This window comes from Bombina bombina, chromosome 1 (assembly GCF_027579735.1).
Source record: "Bombina bombina isolate aBomBom1 chromosome 1, aBomBom1.pri, whole genome shotgun sequence".
Taxonomy (NCBI): domain Eukaryota; kingdom Metazoa; phylum Chordata; class Amphibia; order Anura; family Bombinatoridae; genus Bombina; species Bombina bombina.
This window is the reverse complement of record NC_069499.1, coordinates 75,082,730-75,098,321: the sequence shown is the minus strand read 5'-3', so window position 1 is coordinate 75,098,321 and position 15,592 is coordinate 75,082,730. Positions and strand designations below refer to the sequence as shown.

The window sequence follows — 15,592 nt, the reverse complement described above, 5'->3', positions numbered from 1 at the left end:
TTGGATGACATCACTTAAAGGTACCGTCATTTAGTAAGAAGACTCCGGATGAAGAGGATGCTCCGCGTCAGATCTCTTGAAGATGGACCCGCTCCGCGCCGGATGGATGAAGATAGAAGATGCCGTCTGGATGAAGACTTCTGCCCGTCTGGAGGGCCTCTTCTGCCCGGCTTGGATGAAGACTTCTGTCCATCTGGAGGACCACTTCGCCTGGCTTCGTTGAGGACTTCGGCCCGGCTGGGTGAAGACTTCTCAAGGTAGGGTGATCTTCAAGGGGTTAGTGTTAGGTTTTATTAAGGGTAGATTGGGTGGGTTTTAGAGTAGGGTTGGGTGTGTGGGTGGTAGGTTTTAATGTTGGGGGGGGTATTGTACTTTTTTTACAGGTAAAAGAGCTGATTACTTTGGGGCAATGCCCCGCAAAAGGCCCTTTTAAGGGCTATTTGAAATTTAGTATAGGGTAAGGCTTTTTTTATTTTGGGAGCTTTTTTATTTTATTAAGGGGATTAGATTAGGTGTAATTAGTTTAAAAAACTTGTAATTATTTTATTATTTTCTGTAATTTTGTGGGGGGGGGTTTGTACTTTAGATAATTGTATTTAATTGTATTTATTTGTAGTTAATTTAGGGAATTAATTTAATTATAGTGTAGTGTTAGGTGTAATTGTAAATTAGGTTAGGTTTTATTTTACAGGTAAATTTGTCTCTATTTTAACTAGGTAGCTATTAAATAGTTAATAACTATTTAATAAATATTGTACCTAGTTAAAATAAATACAAAGTTGCCTGTAAAATAAAAATAAACCCTAAGATAGATACAATGTAATTATTAGTTATATTGTAGCTAGCTTAGGGTTTATTTTACAGGTAAGTAACATAATTTATGTAAGAACTTACCTGATAAATTCATTTCTTTCATATTAGCAAGAGTCCATGAGCTAGTGACGTATGGGATATACATTCCTACCAGGAGGGGCAAAGTTTCCCAAACCTTAAAATGCCTATAAATACACCCCTCACCACACCCACAATTCAGTTTAACGAATAGCCAAAAAGTGGGGTGATAAGAAAAAAGTGCGAAAGCATATAAAATAAGGAATTGGAATAATTGTGCTTTATACAAAAAAATCATAACCACCACAAAAAAGGGCGGGCCTCATGGACTCTTGCTAATATGAAAGAAATGAATTTATCAGGTAAGTTCTTACATAAATTATGTTTTCTTTCATGTAATTAGCAAGAGTCCATGAGCTAGTGACGTATGGGATAATGACTACCCAAGATGTGGATCTTTCCACACAAGAGTCACTAGAGAGGGAGGGATAAAATAAAGACAGCCAATTCCTGCTGAAAATAATCCACACCCAAAATAAAGTTTAATGAAAAACATAAGCAGAAGATTCAAACTGAAACCGCTGCCTGAAGTACTTTTCTACCAAAAACTGCTTCAGAAGAAGAAAATACATCAAAATGGTAGAATTTGGTAAAAGTATGCAAAGAGGACCAAGTTGCCGCTTTGCAAATCTGATCAACCGAAGCTTCATTCCTAAACGCCCAGGAAGTAGAAACTGACCTAGTAGAATGAGCTGTAATCCTCTGAGGCGGAGTTTTACCCGACTCAACATAGGCAAGATGAATTAAAGATTTCAACCAAGATGCCAAAGAAATGGCAGAAGTTTTCTGGCCTTTCTAGAACCGGAAAAGATAACAAATAAACTAGAAGTCTTTCGGAAAGACTTAGTAGCTTCAACATAATATTTCAAAGCTCTAACAATATCCAAAGAATGCAACGATTTCTCCTTAGAATTCTTAGGATTAGGACATAATGAAGGAACCACAATGTCTCTACTAATGTTGTTGGAATTCACAACTTAGGTAAAAATTCAAAAGAAGTTCGCAACACCGCCTTATCCTGATGAAAAATCAGAAAAGGAGACTCACAAGAAAGAGCAGATAATTCAGAAACTCTTCTGGCAGAAGAGATGGCCAAAAGGAACAAAACTTTCCAAGAAAGTAATTTAATGTCCAATGAATGCATAGGTTCAAATGGAGGAGCTTGAAGAGCCCCCAGAACCAAATTCAAACTCCAAGGAGGAGAAATTGACTTAATGACAGGCTTTATACGAACCAAAGCTTGTACAAAACAATGAATATCAGGAAGAATAGCAATCTTTCTGTGAAAAAGAACAGAAAGAGCAGAGATTTGTCCTTTCAAGGAACTTGCGGACAAACCCTTATCTAAACCATCCTGAAGAAACTGTAATATTCTCGGTATTCTAAAAGAATGCCAAGAAAAATTATGAGAAAGACACCAAGAAATATAAGTCTTCCAGACTCTATAATATATCTCTCTGGATACAGATTTACGAGCCTGAAACATAGTATTAATCACAGAGTCAGAGAAACCTCTTTGACCAAGAATCAAGCGTTCAATCTCCATACCTTTAAATTTAAGGATTTCAGATCCTGATGGAAAAAAGGACCTTGAGACAGAAGGTCTGGTCTTAACGGAAGAGTCCACGGTTGGCAAGAGGCCATCCGGACAAGATCCGCATACCAAAACCTGTGAGGCCATGCCGGAGCTACCAGCAGAACAAACGAGCATTCCTTCAGAATCTTGGAGATTACTCTTGGAAGAAGAACTAGAGGCGGAAAGATATAGGCAGGATGATACTTCCAAGGAAGTGATAATGCATCCACTGCCTCCGCCTGAGGATCCTGGGATCTGGACAGATACCTGGGAAGTTTCTTGTTTAGATGAGAAGCCATCAGATCTATTTCTGGAAGTTCCCACATTTGAATAATCTGAAGAAATACCTCTGGGTGAAGAGACCATTCGCCCGGATGCAACGTTTGGCGACTGAGATAATCCGCTTTCCAATTGTCCATACCTGGGATATGAACCGCAGAGATTAGACAGGAGCTGGATTCCGCCCAAACCAAAATTCGAGATACTTCTTTCATAGCCAGAGGACTGTGAGTCCCTCCTTGATGATTGATGTATGCCACAGTTGTGACATTGTCTATCTGAAAACAAATGAACAACTCTCTCTTCAGAAGAGGCCAAGACTGAAGAGCTCTGAAAATTGCATGGAGTTCCAAAATATTGATCGGAAATCTCACCTCCTGAGATTCCCAAACCCCTTGTGCCGTCAGATACCCCCACACAGCTCCCCAACCTGTAAGACTTGCATCTGTTGAGATTATAGTCCAGGTCGGAAGAACAAGAAGCCCCCTGAACTAAACGATGGTGATCTGTCCACCATGTCAGAGAGTGTCGTAAAATCGGTTTAAAGATATTAATTGAGATATCTTTGAGTAATCCCTGCACCATTGGTTCAGCATACAGAGCTGAAGAGGTCGCATGTGAAAACGAGCAAAGGAGATCGCATCTGATGCGGCAGTCCTAAGACCCAACATTTCCATGCATAAGGCTACCAAAGGGAATGATTGTGACTGAAGGTTTTGACAAGCTGATATCAATGTAAAACTTCTCTTGTCTGACAAGGACAGAGTCATAGACACTAAATCTATCTAGAAACCTAAAAAGGTTACCCTTGTCTGAGGAATCAATGAATTGATTGGTAAATTGATCCTCCAACCATGAACTTGAAGAAACAACACAAGTCGATTCGTATGAGATTCTTCGAAAATGAGAAGACTGAACAAGTACCAAGATATCGTCCAAATAAGGAAATACCAAAACCCTGTTCTCTGATTACAGAAAGAAGGGCACCGAGAACCTTTGAAAAAAATTCTTGGAACTGAGGCTAGGCCAAACGGTAGAGCCAAAAAACTGGTAATGCTTGTCTAAAAAGAGAATCTCAGACACTAAAAGTGATCTGGATGAATCGGAATATGCAGATACACATCCTGTAAATCTATTGTAGACATATAATGCCCTTGCTAAACAAAAGGCAGGATAGTCCTACAGTAACCATCTTGAATGTTGGTATCCTAACATAACGATTCAATAATGATAGATCCGGAACTGGTCTGAAGGAATTGACCTTCTTTGGTACAATGAAGAGATAAAATAAAACCCCAGCCCCTGTTCCAGAACTGGAACTGGCATAAATACTCCAGCCAACTCTAGATCTGAAACACATTTCAGAAATGCTGAGCCTTTGCTGTGTTAACTGGGACACGGGAAAGAAAAAAAAAATCTCTTAGCAGGAGGCCTTAACTTGAAGCCAATTCTGTACCTTTCTGAAACAATGTTCTGAAACCAGAGATTGAGAACGGAATTGATCCAAATTTCTTTGAAGAAAACGTAATCTGCCCCATACCAGCTGAGCTGGAATAAGGGCCGCACCTTCATAGGTACTTAGGAGCTGGCTATAGGTTTCTATAAGGCTTGGATATATTCCAAACTGGAAATAGTTTCCAAACTGATACCGCTCCTGAGGATGAAGGATCAGGCTTTTGTTCCTTGTTGTGAGGAAAGGAACGAAAATGATTATTTACCCTGGAAAGAAAGGGAAAGCAAAGTTGACTTAGAAGACATATCAGCATTCCAAGTTTAATCCATAAAGCTTTTCTAGCTAAAATAGCTAGAGACATATACCTGACATCAACTCTAATGATATCAAAAGATGGTATCACCAATAAAATTATTAGCATGTTATAGAATAATAATAATGCTATAAAATTATGATCTGTTACTTGTTGCGCTAAAGCTTCTAACCAAAAAGTTGAAGCTGCAGCAACATCCGCTAAAAATATAGCAGGTCTAAGAAGATTACCTGAACATAAGTAAGCTTTTCTTAGAAAGGATTCAATTTTCCTATCTAAAGGATCCTTAAATGAAGTACTATCTGCCGTAGGAATAGTAGTACATTAGCAGGAGTAGAGACAGCCCCATAACCTTAGGGATTTTTGTCCCAAAAAACTCTAATCTGTCAGATGGCACAGGATATAATTGCTTAAACGTCTAGAAGGAGTAAATAAATTACCCAAATTATTCCATTCCCTGGAAATTACTTCAGAAATAGCATCAGGGAGATAAAACACTTCTGGAATAACTACAGGAGATTTAAAAACCTTATTTAAACGTTTACATTTAGTATCAAGAGGACCAGAATCCTCTATTTCTAATGCAAATAATACTTCTTTAAGTAAAGAACGAATAAATTCCATCTTGAACAAATACAAAGATTTATCAGCATCAACCTCTGAGACAGAAACCTCTGAACCAGAAGAACCATTATCAGTATCAGAATGATGATGTTCATTTAAAAATTCATCTGAAAAAAGAGAAGTTTTAAAAGACTTTTATGTATACTAGAAGGAGAAATAACAGACATAGCCTTCTAAATGGATTTAAAAAATAAAATCTCTTATGTTATCAGGAACACTCTGAAAATTAGATGTTGACGGAACAGCAACAGGTAATGTAACAGTACTAAAGGAAATTTTATCTGCATTAAGTTTGACATGACATGCAATACAAACAACAGCTGGAGAAACAGATACCAAAAATTTATAGCAGATACACTTAGCTTGGTAGCTCCAGCACTGGGCAGTGATTTTCCTGAAGTATCTTCTGACTCAGTTGCAACGTGGAACATCTTGCAATATGTAAAAGAAAAAAACAACATATAAAGCAAAATTGATCAAATTCCTTAAATGACAGTTTCAGGAATGGGAAAAAAATGCCAGTGAACAAGCTTCTAGCAACCAGAAGCAATAAATAATGTGACTTAAATAATGTGGAGACAAAAGTGACGCCCATATTTTTTAGCGCCAAAAAAGACGCCCACATTATTTGGCGCCTAAATGCTTTTGGCGCCAAAAATGACGCCACATCCGGAACGCCGACATTTTTGACGCAAAAAAACGTCAAAAAATGACGCAACTTCCGGCGACACGTATGACGCCGGAAACAGAAAAAAAAATTTGCGCCAAAAAAGTCTGCGCCAAGAATGACGCAATAAAATGAAGCATTTTCTGCCCCCGCGAGCCTAACAGCCCACAGGGAAAAAGTCAAATTTTTTAAGGTAAGAAAAAATGATTGAAACAAATGCATTTATCCCAAATATGAAACTGACTGTCTGAAAAATAAGGAATGTTGAACATTCTGAGTCAAGGCAAATAAATGTTTGAATACATATATTTAGAACTTTATAAACAAAGTGCCCAACCATAGCTTAGAGTGTCACAGAAAATAAGATTTACTTACCCCAGGACACTCATCTACATGTTTGTAGAAAGCCAAACCTGTACTGAAACGAGAATCAGCAGAGGTAATGGTATATATAAGAGTATATCGTCGATCTGAAAAGGGAGGTAAGAGATGAATCTCTACGACCGATAACAGAGAACCTATGAAATAGACCCCGTAGAAGGAGATCACTGCATTCAAATAGGCAATACTCTCCTCACATCCCTCTGACATTCACTGCACGCTGAGAGGAAAACCGGGCTCCAACTTGCTGCGGAGCGCATATCAACGTAGAATCTAGCACAAACTTACTTCACCACCTCCATCGGAGGCAAAGTTTGTAAAACTGAATTGTGGGTGTGGTGAGGGGTGTATTTATAGGCATTTTAAGGTTTGGGAAACTTTGCCCCTCCTGGTAGGAATGTATATCCCATACGTCACTAGCTCATGGACTCTTGCTAATTACATGAAAGAAATTTAGTTTTAAATAGGAATAATTTAGTTAATTGTAGTTATTTTATTTATATTTATTTAAATTATATTTAAGTTAGGGGGGTGTTAGGGTTAGGGTTAGACTTAGATTTAGGGGTTAATACATTTAATATAGTTACGGCGACGTTGGGGGCGGCAGATTAGGGGTTAATAAATGTAGGTAGGTGTCAGCGATGTTAGGGACGGCAGATTAGGGGTTAATAAAATGTAACTAGTGTTTGCGATGCGGGAGTGCGGCGGTTTAGAGGTTAATATATTTATTATAGTGGCGGCGATGTCCGGTTCGGCAGATTAGGAGTTAAATATTTTATTTTAGTGTTTGCGATGTGGGGGGCCTCGGTTTAGGGGTTAATAGGTAGTTTATGGGTGTTAGTGTACTTTTTAGCACTTTAGTTAAGAGTTTTATACTACGGCGTTAGCCGATAAAACTCTTAACTACTGACTTTAAAATGCGGTACCAGGCTTGACAGGAGAAGGTCTACCGCTCACTTTTTGGAAGACTCATAATACCGGCGTTAGGCAAATCCCATTGAAAATAGGATACGCAATTAACATAAGTGGATTTGCGGTATTTTCGAGTCTGGCCAAAAAAGTGAGTGGTACATCTGTCATTTCAAGACTCGTAATACCAGCGGGCGTTAAAAAGCAGCATTGGGACCTCTCAACGCTGCTTTTTAAGGCTAACGCAAGACTCGTAATCTAGGTGCTTATGTTTTACTTTGCTGTATTTCAAATCTTTCAGTTTAATACAATGTATTAGAAAATAATTAATTCTGCAAAGTATGTAAATACAGAAGGGTAAGCACATTCCTAAACTTTTATAGTCCCTATTGAATAGTCCCAGTATGTAAAAATCCAGTAAGTCAATCAATGGTACCTGGACCCACATGAGACAGCTTGTTTTTGTGTGTTTGTTGAACTTCAAACTGTAAAACAAAACTACATAATATTGAGAACCTCATATAATATTAAATCCTGGACAATACAGACAAATATGTTTAGTAGGATCGCTGGGAAATCACAAGCCCCCACTGGTGCTCTGAGCAGCTGCATTATTTAAAATGCTGGTGCACTGAGAATATCCAGCTCTGCTTCACATGCACGTACAGAGAAAAATGTTAACACTAAAACAGTGCTAACTTTTACTAGAAGCATTTTTGCCAATACATGTATACTGCAAATATTTTTCTATTCAAAGATGTAATTCATCTATGTGCATTTCTATTTTGACTGGAATGTTCCCTTAACCCCTTAAGGACCAACGATGTACAGGGTACGTCCTACAAAAAAATTTCCTTCACGACCAAGGACGTACCCTGTACGTCGTTGGTGTTTGAAAGCGGTGGAAGCGGTCCTGATCGCTTCCAGCCGCTTTCTTGTTATTGCAGTGATGCCTCAATATTGAGGCATCCTGCAATAACATTTTCTAGCAGTCCAATGCAGAGAGAGCCACTCTGTGGCCCTCTCTGCATCGGCCATCGATGGCCGTGATCGTTGGTGGGTGGGAGCCGGGAGGGAACGCTACACTATGAGACAATGAAAAATGTTCATAAGGTGGGAGAGAGGACTGGGGAGGGTGGGAATTTACAGATAAGGGATCTGGGTGGTTGGATATTGAGAGGGGACACACTACACTACAGAAAATATTGAATAAGTCTATAATAAAAACATTTTTTTAAAATAATACCATATTTTATGGCAAACTGGGTACTGGCAGACATCTGCCAGTACCCAAGATGGCGCACAATAAGGTAGAGGAGGAGGGTTAGAGAGCTGTTTGGGGGGGGGGGGGGGATCAGGGAGGTTGGGGGCTAAGGGGGGATCCTACACAGCAGAATTATGTTTTTAAAAAACAAAAAAAACTTTTATTTTAGTACTGGCAGACTTTCTGCTAGTACTTAAGATGGCGGGGACAATTGTGGGATGGGGGAGGAAAGAGAGCTGTTTGGGAGGGATCAGGGGGTGGGATGTTTCAGGTTGGAGGCTGATCTCTACGCTAAAGCTAAAATTAACCCTGCAAGCTCCCTACAAGCTACCTAATTAACCCTTCACTGCTGGGCAAAATACAAGTGTGGAGCGCAGCGGCATTTAGTGGCCTTCTAATTGCCAAAAAGCAACGCCAAAGCCATATATGTCTGCTATTTCTGAACAAAGGGGATCCCAAAGAAGCATTTACAACCATTTGTGCCATAATTGCACAAGCTGTTTGTAAATAATTTCAGTGAGAAACCTAAAGTTTGTGAAAAAGTTTGTGAAAAAGTTAACTTTTTTTTTAAATTTGATCGCATTTGACGGTGAAATGTTGGCATGAAATATAACAACATGGGTCTAGATCAATACTTTGGGTTGTCTACTACACTACATTAAAGCTTAAATTAACCCTACAAGCTCCCTAATTAACCTCTTCACTGCTGGACATAATACGCGTGTGGTGCGCAGTGGTATTTAGCGGCCTTCTAAATACCAAAAAGCAACGCCAAAGCCATTTGTGCCATAATTGCACAAGCTGTTTGGAAATAATTTCAGTAAGAAACCTAAAATTGTGAAAAATTTAACTTTTTTTTATCGCATTTGGAGGTGAAATGGTGGCATGAAATATACCAAAATGGGCCTAGATCAATACTTTGGGTTGTCTACTACACTACACTAAAGCTAAAATTAACCCCACAAGCTCTCTAATTATCCCCTTTTCTGCTGGGCATTATACAGGTGTGGTGCGCAGCAGCGTTTAGCGGCCTTCTAATTACCAAAAAGCAACGCCAAAGCCATATAAGTCTGCTATTTCTGAACAAAGGGGATCCCAGAGAAGCATTTACAAACATTTGTGCCAAAATTGCACAAGCTGTTTGTAAATAATTTCAGTGAGAAACCTAAAGTTTGTGAAAAAATGTGTGAAAAAGTTAACGTTTTTTTTTATTTGATCGCATTTGGCGATGAAATGGTGGCATGAAATATACCAAAATGGGCCTAGATCAATACTTTGGGTTGTCTTCTAAAAAAAATATATATATATGTCAAGAGATATTCAGGGATTCCAGACAGATATCAGTGTTCCAATGTAACTATTGCTAATTTTGAAAAAAAGTGGTTTGGAAATAGTAAAATGCTACTTGTATTTATTGCCCTATAACTTGCAAAAAAGCAAAGAACATGTAAACATTGGGTATTTCTAAACTCAGGACAAAATTTAGAAACTATTTAGCATGGGTGTTTTTGGTGGTTGTAGATGTGTAACAGATTTTGGGGGTAAAATTTAGAAAAAGTGTGTTTTTTTCCATTTTTTTCCTCATATTTTATCTCTTTTTTTATATAGTAAATTATAAGATATAATGAAAATAATGGTATCTTTAAAAAGACAATTAAATGGTTAGAAAAACTGTATATAATATGTGTGGGTACAGTAAATGAATAAGAGGAAAATTACAGCTAAACACAAACACCGCAAAAATGTAAAAATAGCCTTGGTCCCAAACGGTCAGAAAATGGAATAGTGCTGTGGTCCTTAAGGGGTTAAAACACTTATTGCTATTTTTACACAAAAAAAACAAAAGGTGTTATATGTCATATGGTTGGAAGTGCCATAGAGGAGAACAGAGAAAACATTGAGTGTCCGTTCTAACCTGCTAAACAATAGGCTGTAGGTTCATCAGAGTAGAAAAACTTACTTATTCCTATTTTTATGTAAAATGCATATCTAACCAATTTAGGGATATTATATCCATAGTTTATAGACATGTGCATGGCGAAAAAATTTGGTTTGGTTTGGTTCGGATCGATTCAGATTTTTTCGAATTTCGATTCGGAGCGATTCGAATTCGGAAAAATTTGAATCGATTCGGTTCGGATTTGTTTCGAATTCATTCGGATTCGAATAAATTTGGTTCGGATTTGTTGGCTGGATTCGGTTCGGTTCGGAAATTCAGAATTTCGGTAAGTGTTAGGTGGGATTAGACTAGTATTATGTACTGTACATTAGGTGTAACCCATAGCAGAGTGATATAACCTAATATACTGTAAAATACTAGTGTAATCCATGGCCATCCGAATCTACCGAATAAATCTGAATAAATCCGAAGTTATTCGGATTTATTCGGTAGATTTGGCACTATTTTAATTCGGAGATTCGGTTCGATCCGAATCTCTGAATTTGCCGAATTTCCGAATCGAACCGAACCGAATTGCACATGTCTAAAATTAGTTTATCAGATAATTGGGGGCCGAATTATCAAGCTCTGAATTGAGCTTGATGCCCCTGTTTCCGCTCGAGCCTTCAGGCTCGCCGGAAGTAGCAGTCTAAAGACCGCTGCTCTGAGGCTGCGAATCTGCAGGGGGCAGCTTTGCACAAGCAGTTCACAAGAACTGCTTGTGCAATGATAAATGCCGACAGCGTATGCTGTTGGCATTTATCGATGTGCGGCAGACATGATATGCTACATCGTATCATGTCCGCTCACACTTTAATAAATCGGCCCAATGGACTCATTTTGTCTATATATCATCCCACAGCTTTTTATTGCCCTGAGAATGAAAACATATGTAAATGGTATGAATATCTCACACTCCTTATATGTCTTTTCTTCCAGCTATCCGGCAAGAGCTGAGCAGAATCAGTACAACATAATGATTGCACAGACCCTGCAGTCTGGGAATGTACAGTTAATTATTGAAGAACTGGGGAAACTTTGGGTGTTGTGGAAGTCACATAAGCGAAAGGAAGATACCTGCACTCTCTTTTCATTTTTACTTGCAGACTCCGCACACTTTGAAGCTTGCTGCATTGGATTTGCTTTTATTCAAAAGTCTTAAACATGAAAAAAAAAAATATATACAAACATTTTAAATCTTCTGGATTTTTTTTTCTTTTTTTAGATCTTCATCTGACATTGCACACCAATAATTTGTCAGCCTTTTTTTGTATAATATATTTGCTTATTTAAATGTATTATTTTACATTTAGCAGTAGTTTTAAGAAAATGTGAACATTTGCTTTAATAGAATGGATACAAAAGTAATTTTACTGGTAGTCTGCAATGCTAAGACCCTTTTTTGCCAACCAAATTCTATTGCAGAATCACTTAAAAAAACAGACATGTTACAAAATGTAAGGTGACAAATTACGTTTCCACTTTCATCACAATATAAAAATGGTACGTCAGTGCACCACAGTAACTGTATTCATAATGGTAATAAATTGTTTATTGTCCAATCTGGTAAGATCTTTTACTTTCAAAACCATTTGTCATTGTGACATTGTTATGCCAAGGAAAGATAAAACATGACAAGTGTTAACAGAAGTGCTAAAACATATCATCAGATAGAATGACACTTGATCTGGAGTCTCTTCCACAGTTCATGCTCATAGTCATCTACAAACATATTTTTTGGCGGGGGTAGAAAATAATAAACAAAGGAGAGGCCGCACAACGGATCCAATTGAAAAAACGCAGGTTTATTTGTAAAATTCAACCTAGACAGACATGGGCAGCAGGAGAGAGTACATTGTACACATATCGTGGACATCATTTTAAAAATGGTGGCTTATTGGCATCAAAACTGGTTGTTGTAGGTTCTGTAGATGCAAATAATTAATATATATTATGCATAAAACTATTGAAATAATGAGGTCTAGTTTTAATTGCTGTTGTAAAATCTGTAAACTAGTGGTAACATCGGCATGGACTTTAATGGAGATACTTGTTACCAGCACTTTACACATTTGCAACAGCAATGGAAATAAGGCCTACATTTTCTTGGCTGATAAAAACCCTGTTTCTTCAGGCTTATCAATACAATACATGAAAGATGTTATAGTCATTTCCATGTCCTTTTAAAGGGAAATTGAAACACTTTTTGTATTTTTACATAAAAACCAAACAAAAGGTGTTATATGACATATGGTTAGAAGTTCTATGGAGAAAACATTGTGTGTCTGCTACAAAATAGGCTGTAGGTTCATCAGAGTAGAAAAACTATAAGCTACTGTCAGGATTCTATAAGCTTTGTTCATGCCAAAATTTGCAAATTTGATGACAGGGACTTCACTGGTGGCTTTCCTCACTGTGCCCTGCCTGGAATATAACTCCAGGTTCAGAGACTGGCTTGCTCTGTTTGTGCCACTTGAGGATGTTTACGTGCCGGCATTTGTGGAAGAATATTTTCATCAGTAAGTGTGTCTCTCAGCTCCATCCCCTCTGGATGCTAGCCAATCAGGGAAGTGCTCTCTGACTACATATTGAGTAGCCTATGTTTTAACTCCTTGCTCTGGCATTAGAGTCTTGGCTTGTTCCTGCTTTCTGTTTGTAGGATTTCCTGTCTGTGACATTGCTTAAGTTTGGATATTTACTGCTATCCTTTGAACCTTGGACTTTTCTGACCTTGTCTCTGCATTTGGCACGCCTACTACTATTGCTTGGACTTTCCTGTTGCGGTTTCCAGCTTCAGTACCTTATTGCCTGCTGTACCTACTTCATTATCCTGTCTCCAGCACTGCATTTGTCTGCTGCTGCCAGCAGCCTGTATTCAGCATCCTGGTAACCCTTTGTTTGGCCAAGAACCACAAACTCGCTTCTATTTCTTGGCCCAGAAGCAGGCAGTCACCTTTGCTTGGCCCATAAGCAGGAACTTACCTTTGCTTGGCCCAGAAGCGAGCATTATCTTCTTTTTCTTGACCAAGAAGCAGGTACTCACCTTTACTTGGCCCATAAGTGGAAACTCACCTTTGCTTGGCTCAGAAGCAAGCACTCTGTTATTTTGCTTGGCTCAGAAGCGGGCACTCACCTTTGGTTAGCCAAGAAGCGGGTTCTCACCTTGGTTTGGCCCAGAAGTGGGCACTACAGTCCTTGGCCCTAAAGTGGACCTTTCAGTTATTGACTCTTGTCTGTTGGAACTTGCACCTGAACATCAGCTATAGAGGTTTGTACAGTTTTCTTCTGTTAACTCTTACTTGTACCTGTTTTCCAATTTAAACTATTTCAGGACATTACTTCCTATTTGCCTGCATAACTTTCTCAAAATAAAAAGGATTGTTGTTTATATATACTGTATGTGTATGTATATATATATATATATATATATATATATATATATATATATATATATATATATATGAGTCTCCAGTCTATTGCTATGCAATCTGCCCAGTTTCCTGCTAAACCTGCTATTGGGGCCATCCTGTTAAAGAGGCCAGAGCAAACAACTTATGGAGCTTGCAGGAGTGGCTCAAGCCATGCCAGTCCTGTCTCTGCTGGCTCCAACCATCAATCAGCAAATGGCAATGTTGGCTAAAATTACCCAGGACTTGTCTGTCAAGATAACTTCAGACGCAGCCTTTGCCAACTTTGCCTCTGCAAACAGCCCCTTTATTTCAGATCTTTTGACAGACTTGCATTTGAGTTATCTATATGAAACACATGAATTAACGCCCTCTAGTGGTGAAAAACTGTCAAAATGCCCTGTGCTAAGAGGCAGCCTTCAAGGGCTTAGAAATTAGCATATGAACCTCCTAGATTTAACTTTCAACTAAGAATACCAAGAGAACAAAACAAAATTGGTGATAGAAGTAAATTGGAAAATTGTTTAAAATTACATGCCCTATCTGAATAATGAAAGCTTGTTTTGGACTAGACTGTCCCTTTAAGTCTGCAGAGAGACTATACAGAACAGTCTCAGCACATGAGTTCAGCCAAACACATCACCAATGTCACCTTGCAGCAAACGCTCACCCCTTTCTTAAGAAGAAATGTCTCAGAGGAGGCTGAAAGCACTTTGTATTTAGTGTTGGGGATTGGGACACTTCATCCAGGCTTGCCTCATTCAGCCTCCAAATAATCCCAGACAAGAGTGCTTTTTTAAAGTGATGGTAAACTTTAGCTAATCAAATGCCCTATATGTAATCTTTGCCATTAAAAAAAAAAAATATGCTTGCCTGATAAATTTCTTTCTTTCCGGATATGGTGAGTCCACGGCGTCCTCAATTACTGTTGGGAATATCACTCCTGGCCAACAGGAGGAGGCAAAGAGCACCACAGCAAAGCTGTTAAGTATCCCTCCCCTTCCCACAAACCCCAGTCATTCGACCGAAGGAGAATGGAGAAAAGGAGTAACACAAGGTGCAGAGGTGCCTGAGGTTTAGTAAAAAAACTGTCTTAGAATCAGGTAAGCATAAATTTTGTTTTCTTTCCTAAGATATGGTGAGTCCATGGCATCCTCAATTACTGTTGGGAACCAATACCCAAGCTAAAGTACATGGAGGACTAGGGAGGGACAAGACAGGTAGACCTAAACAGAAGGCACCACTGCTTGAAGAACCTTCCTCCCAAAAGAAGCCTCAGCCGAGGCACAAGTATCAAATTTATAAAATTTGGGGAAAGTATGCAAAGAGGACCAAGTTGCAACCTTGCAAATCTGTTCCATAGAAGCTTCTTTTTTGAAAGCCCAAGAAGAAGAAACAGCCCTGGTGGAATGAGCCGTGATTCTCTCAGGCGGCTGCTGTCCAGCAGTCTCATATGCCAAATGAATAATACTTCTCAACCAGAGAGAAAGAGAAGTAGCAGTAGCTTTCTGACCTTAATGTTTCCCAGAAAAACAAACAAACAATGCAGAAGACTGGCGAAAATCCTTAGCCGCCTGCAAATAGAATTTAAGAGAAACATCTAGGTTGTGGAAAAAATGTTCCTTTTGAGAAGAAGGATTAGGACAGAGAGAAGAAACAACAATTCCCTGATTAATATTTCTATAGATAGAGCAGAAATCTGGCCCTTCAGAGTACTGACAGACAAACCCTTATCCAGACCTTCCTGGAGAAAAGATAAAATTCTTGGAATCCTGACCCTACTCCAAGAGTATCCCTTGGATTCACACCAATGAAGATATTTACGCCATATCTTATGGTAAGTCTTTCTAGTAACAGGCTTACGAGCCTGAATCATGGTCTCAATGACC

The 15,592-nt window shown here is 38.7% G+C and overlaps 1 protein-coding gene across 8 annotated transcripts in view; it reads left to right on the top strand.

Annotated features, from left to right (window-relative positions):
- EVL (Enah/Vasp-like) overlaps positions 1-11,858 on the top strand; it is a 360,067-nt gene extending 348,209 nt beyond the window's left edge. For all 8 annotated transcript variants that reach the window (XM_053697469.1, XM_053697468.1, XM_053697467.1 and 5 more), the window contains one exon: positions 11,236-11,858. In XM_053697469.1, the coding sequence (XP_053553444.1) occupies positions 11,236-11,273 (38 nt within the window). In that variant the 3' untranslated portion in view covers positions 11,274-11,858. The remainder of the gene's footprint in view (positions 1-11,235) is intronic.
- The last annotated feature ends 3,734 nt before the right edge of the window (positions 11,859-15,592 follow it).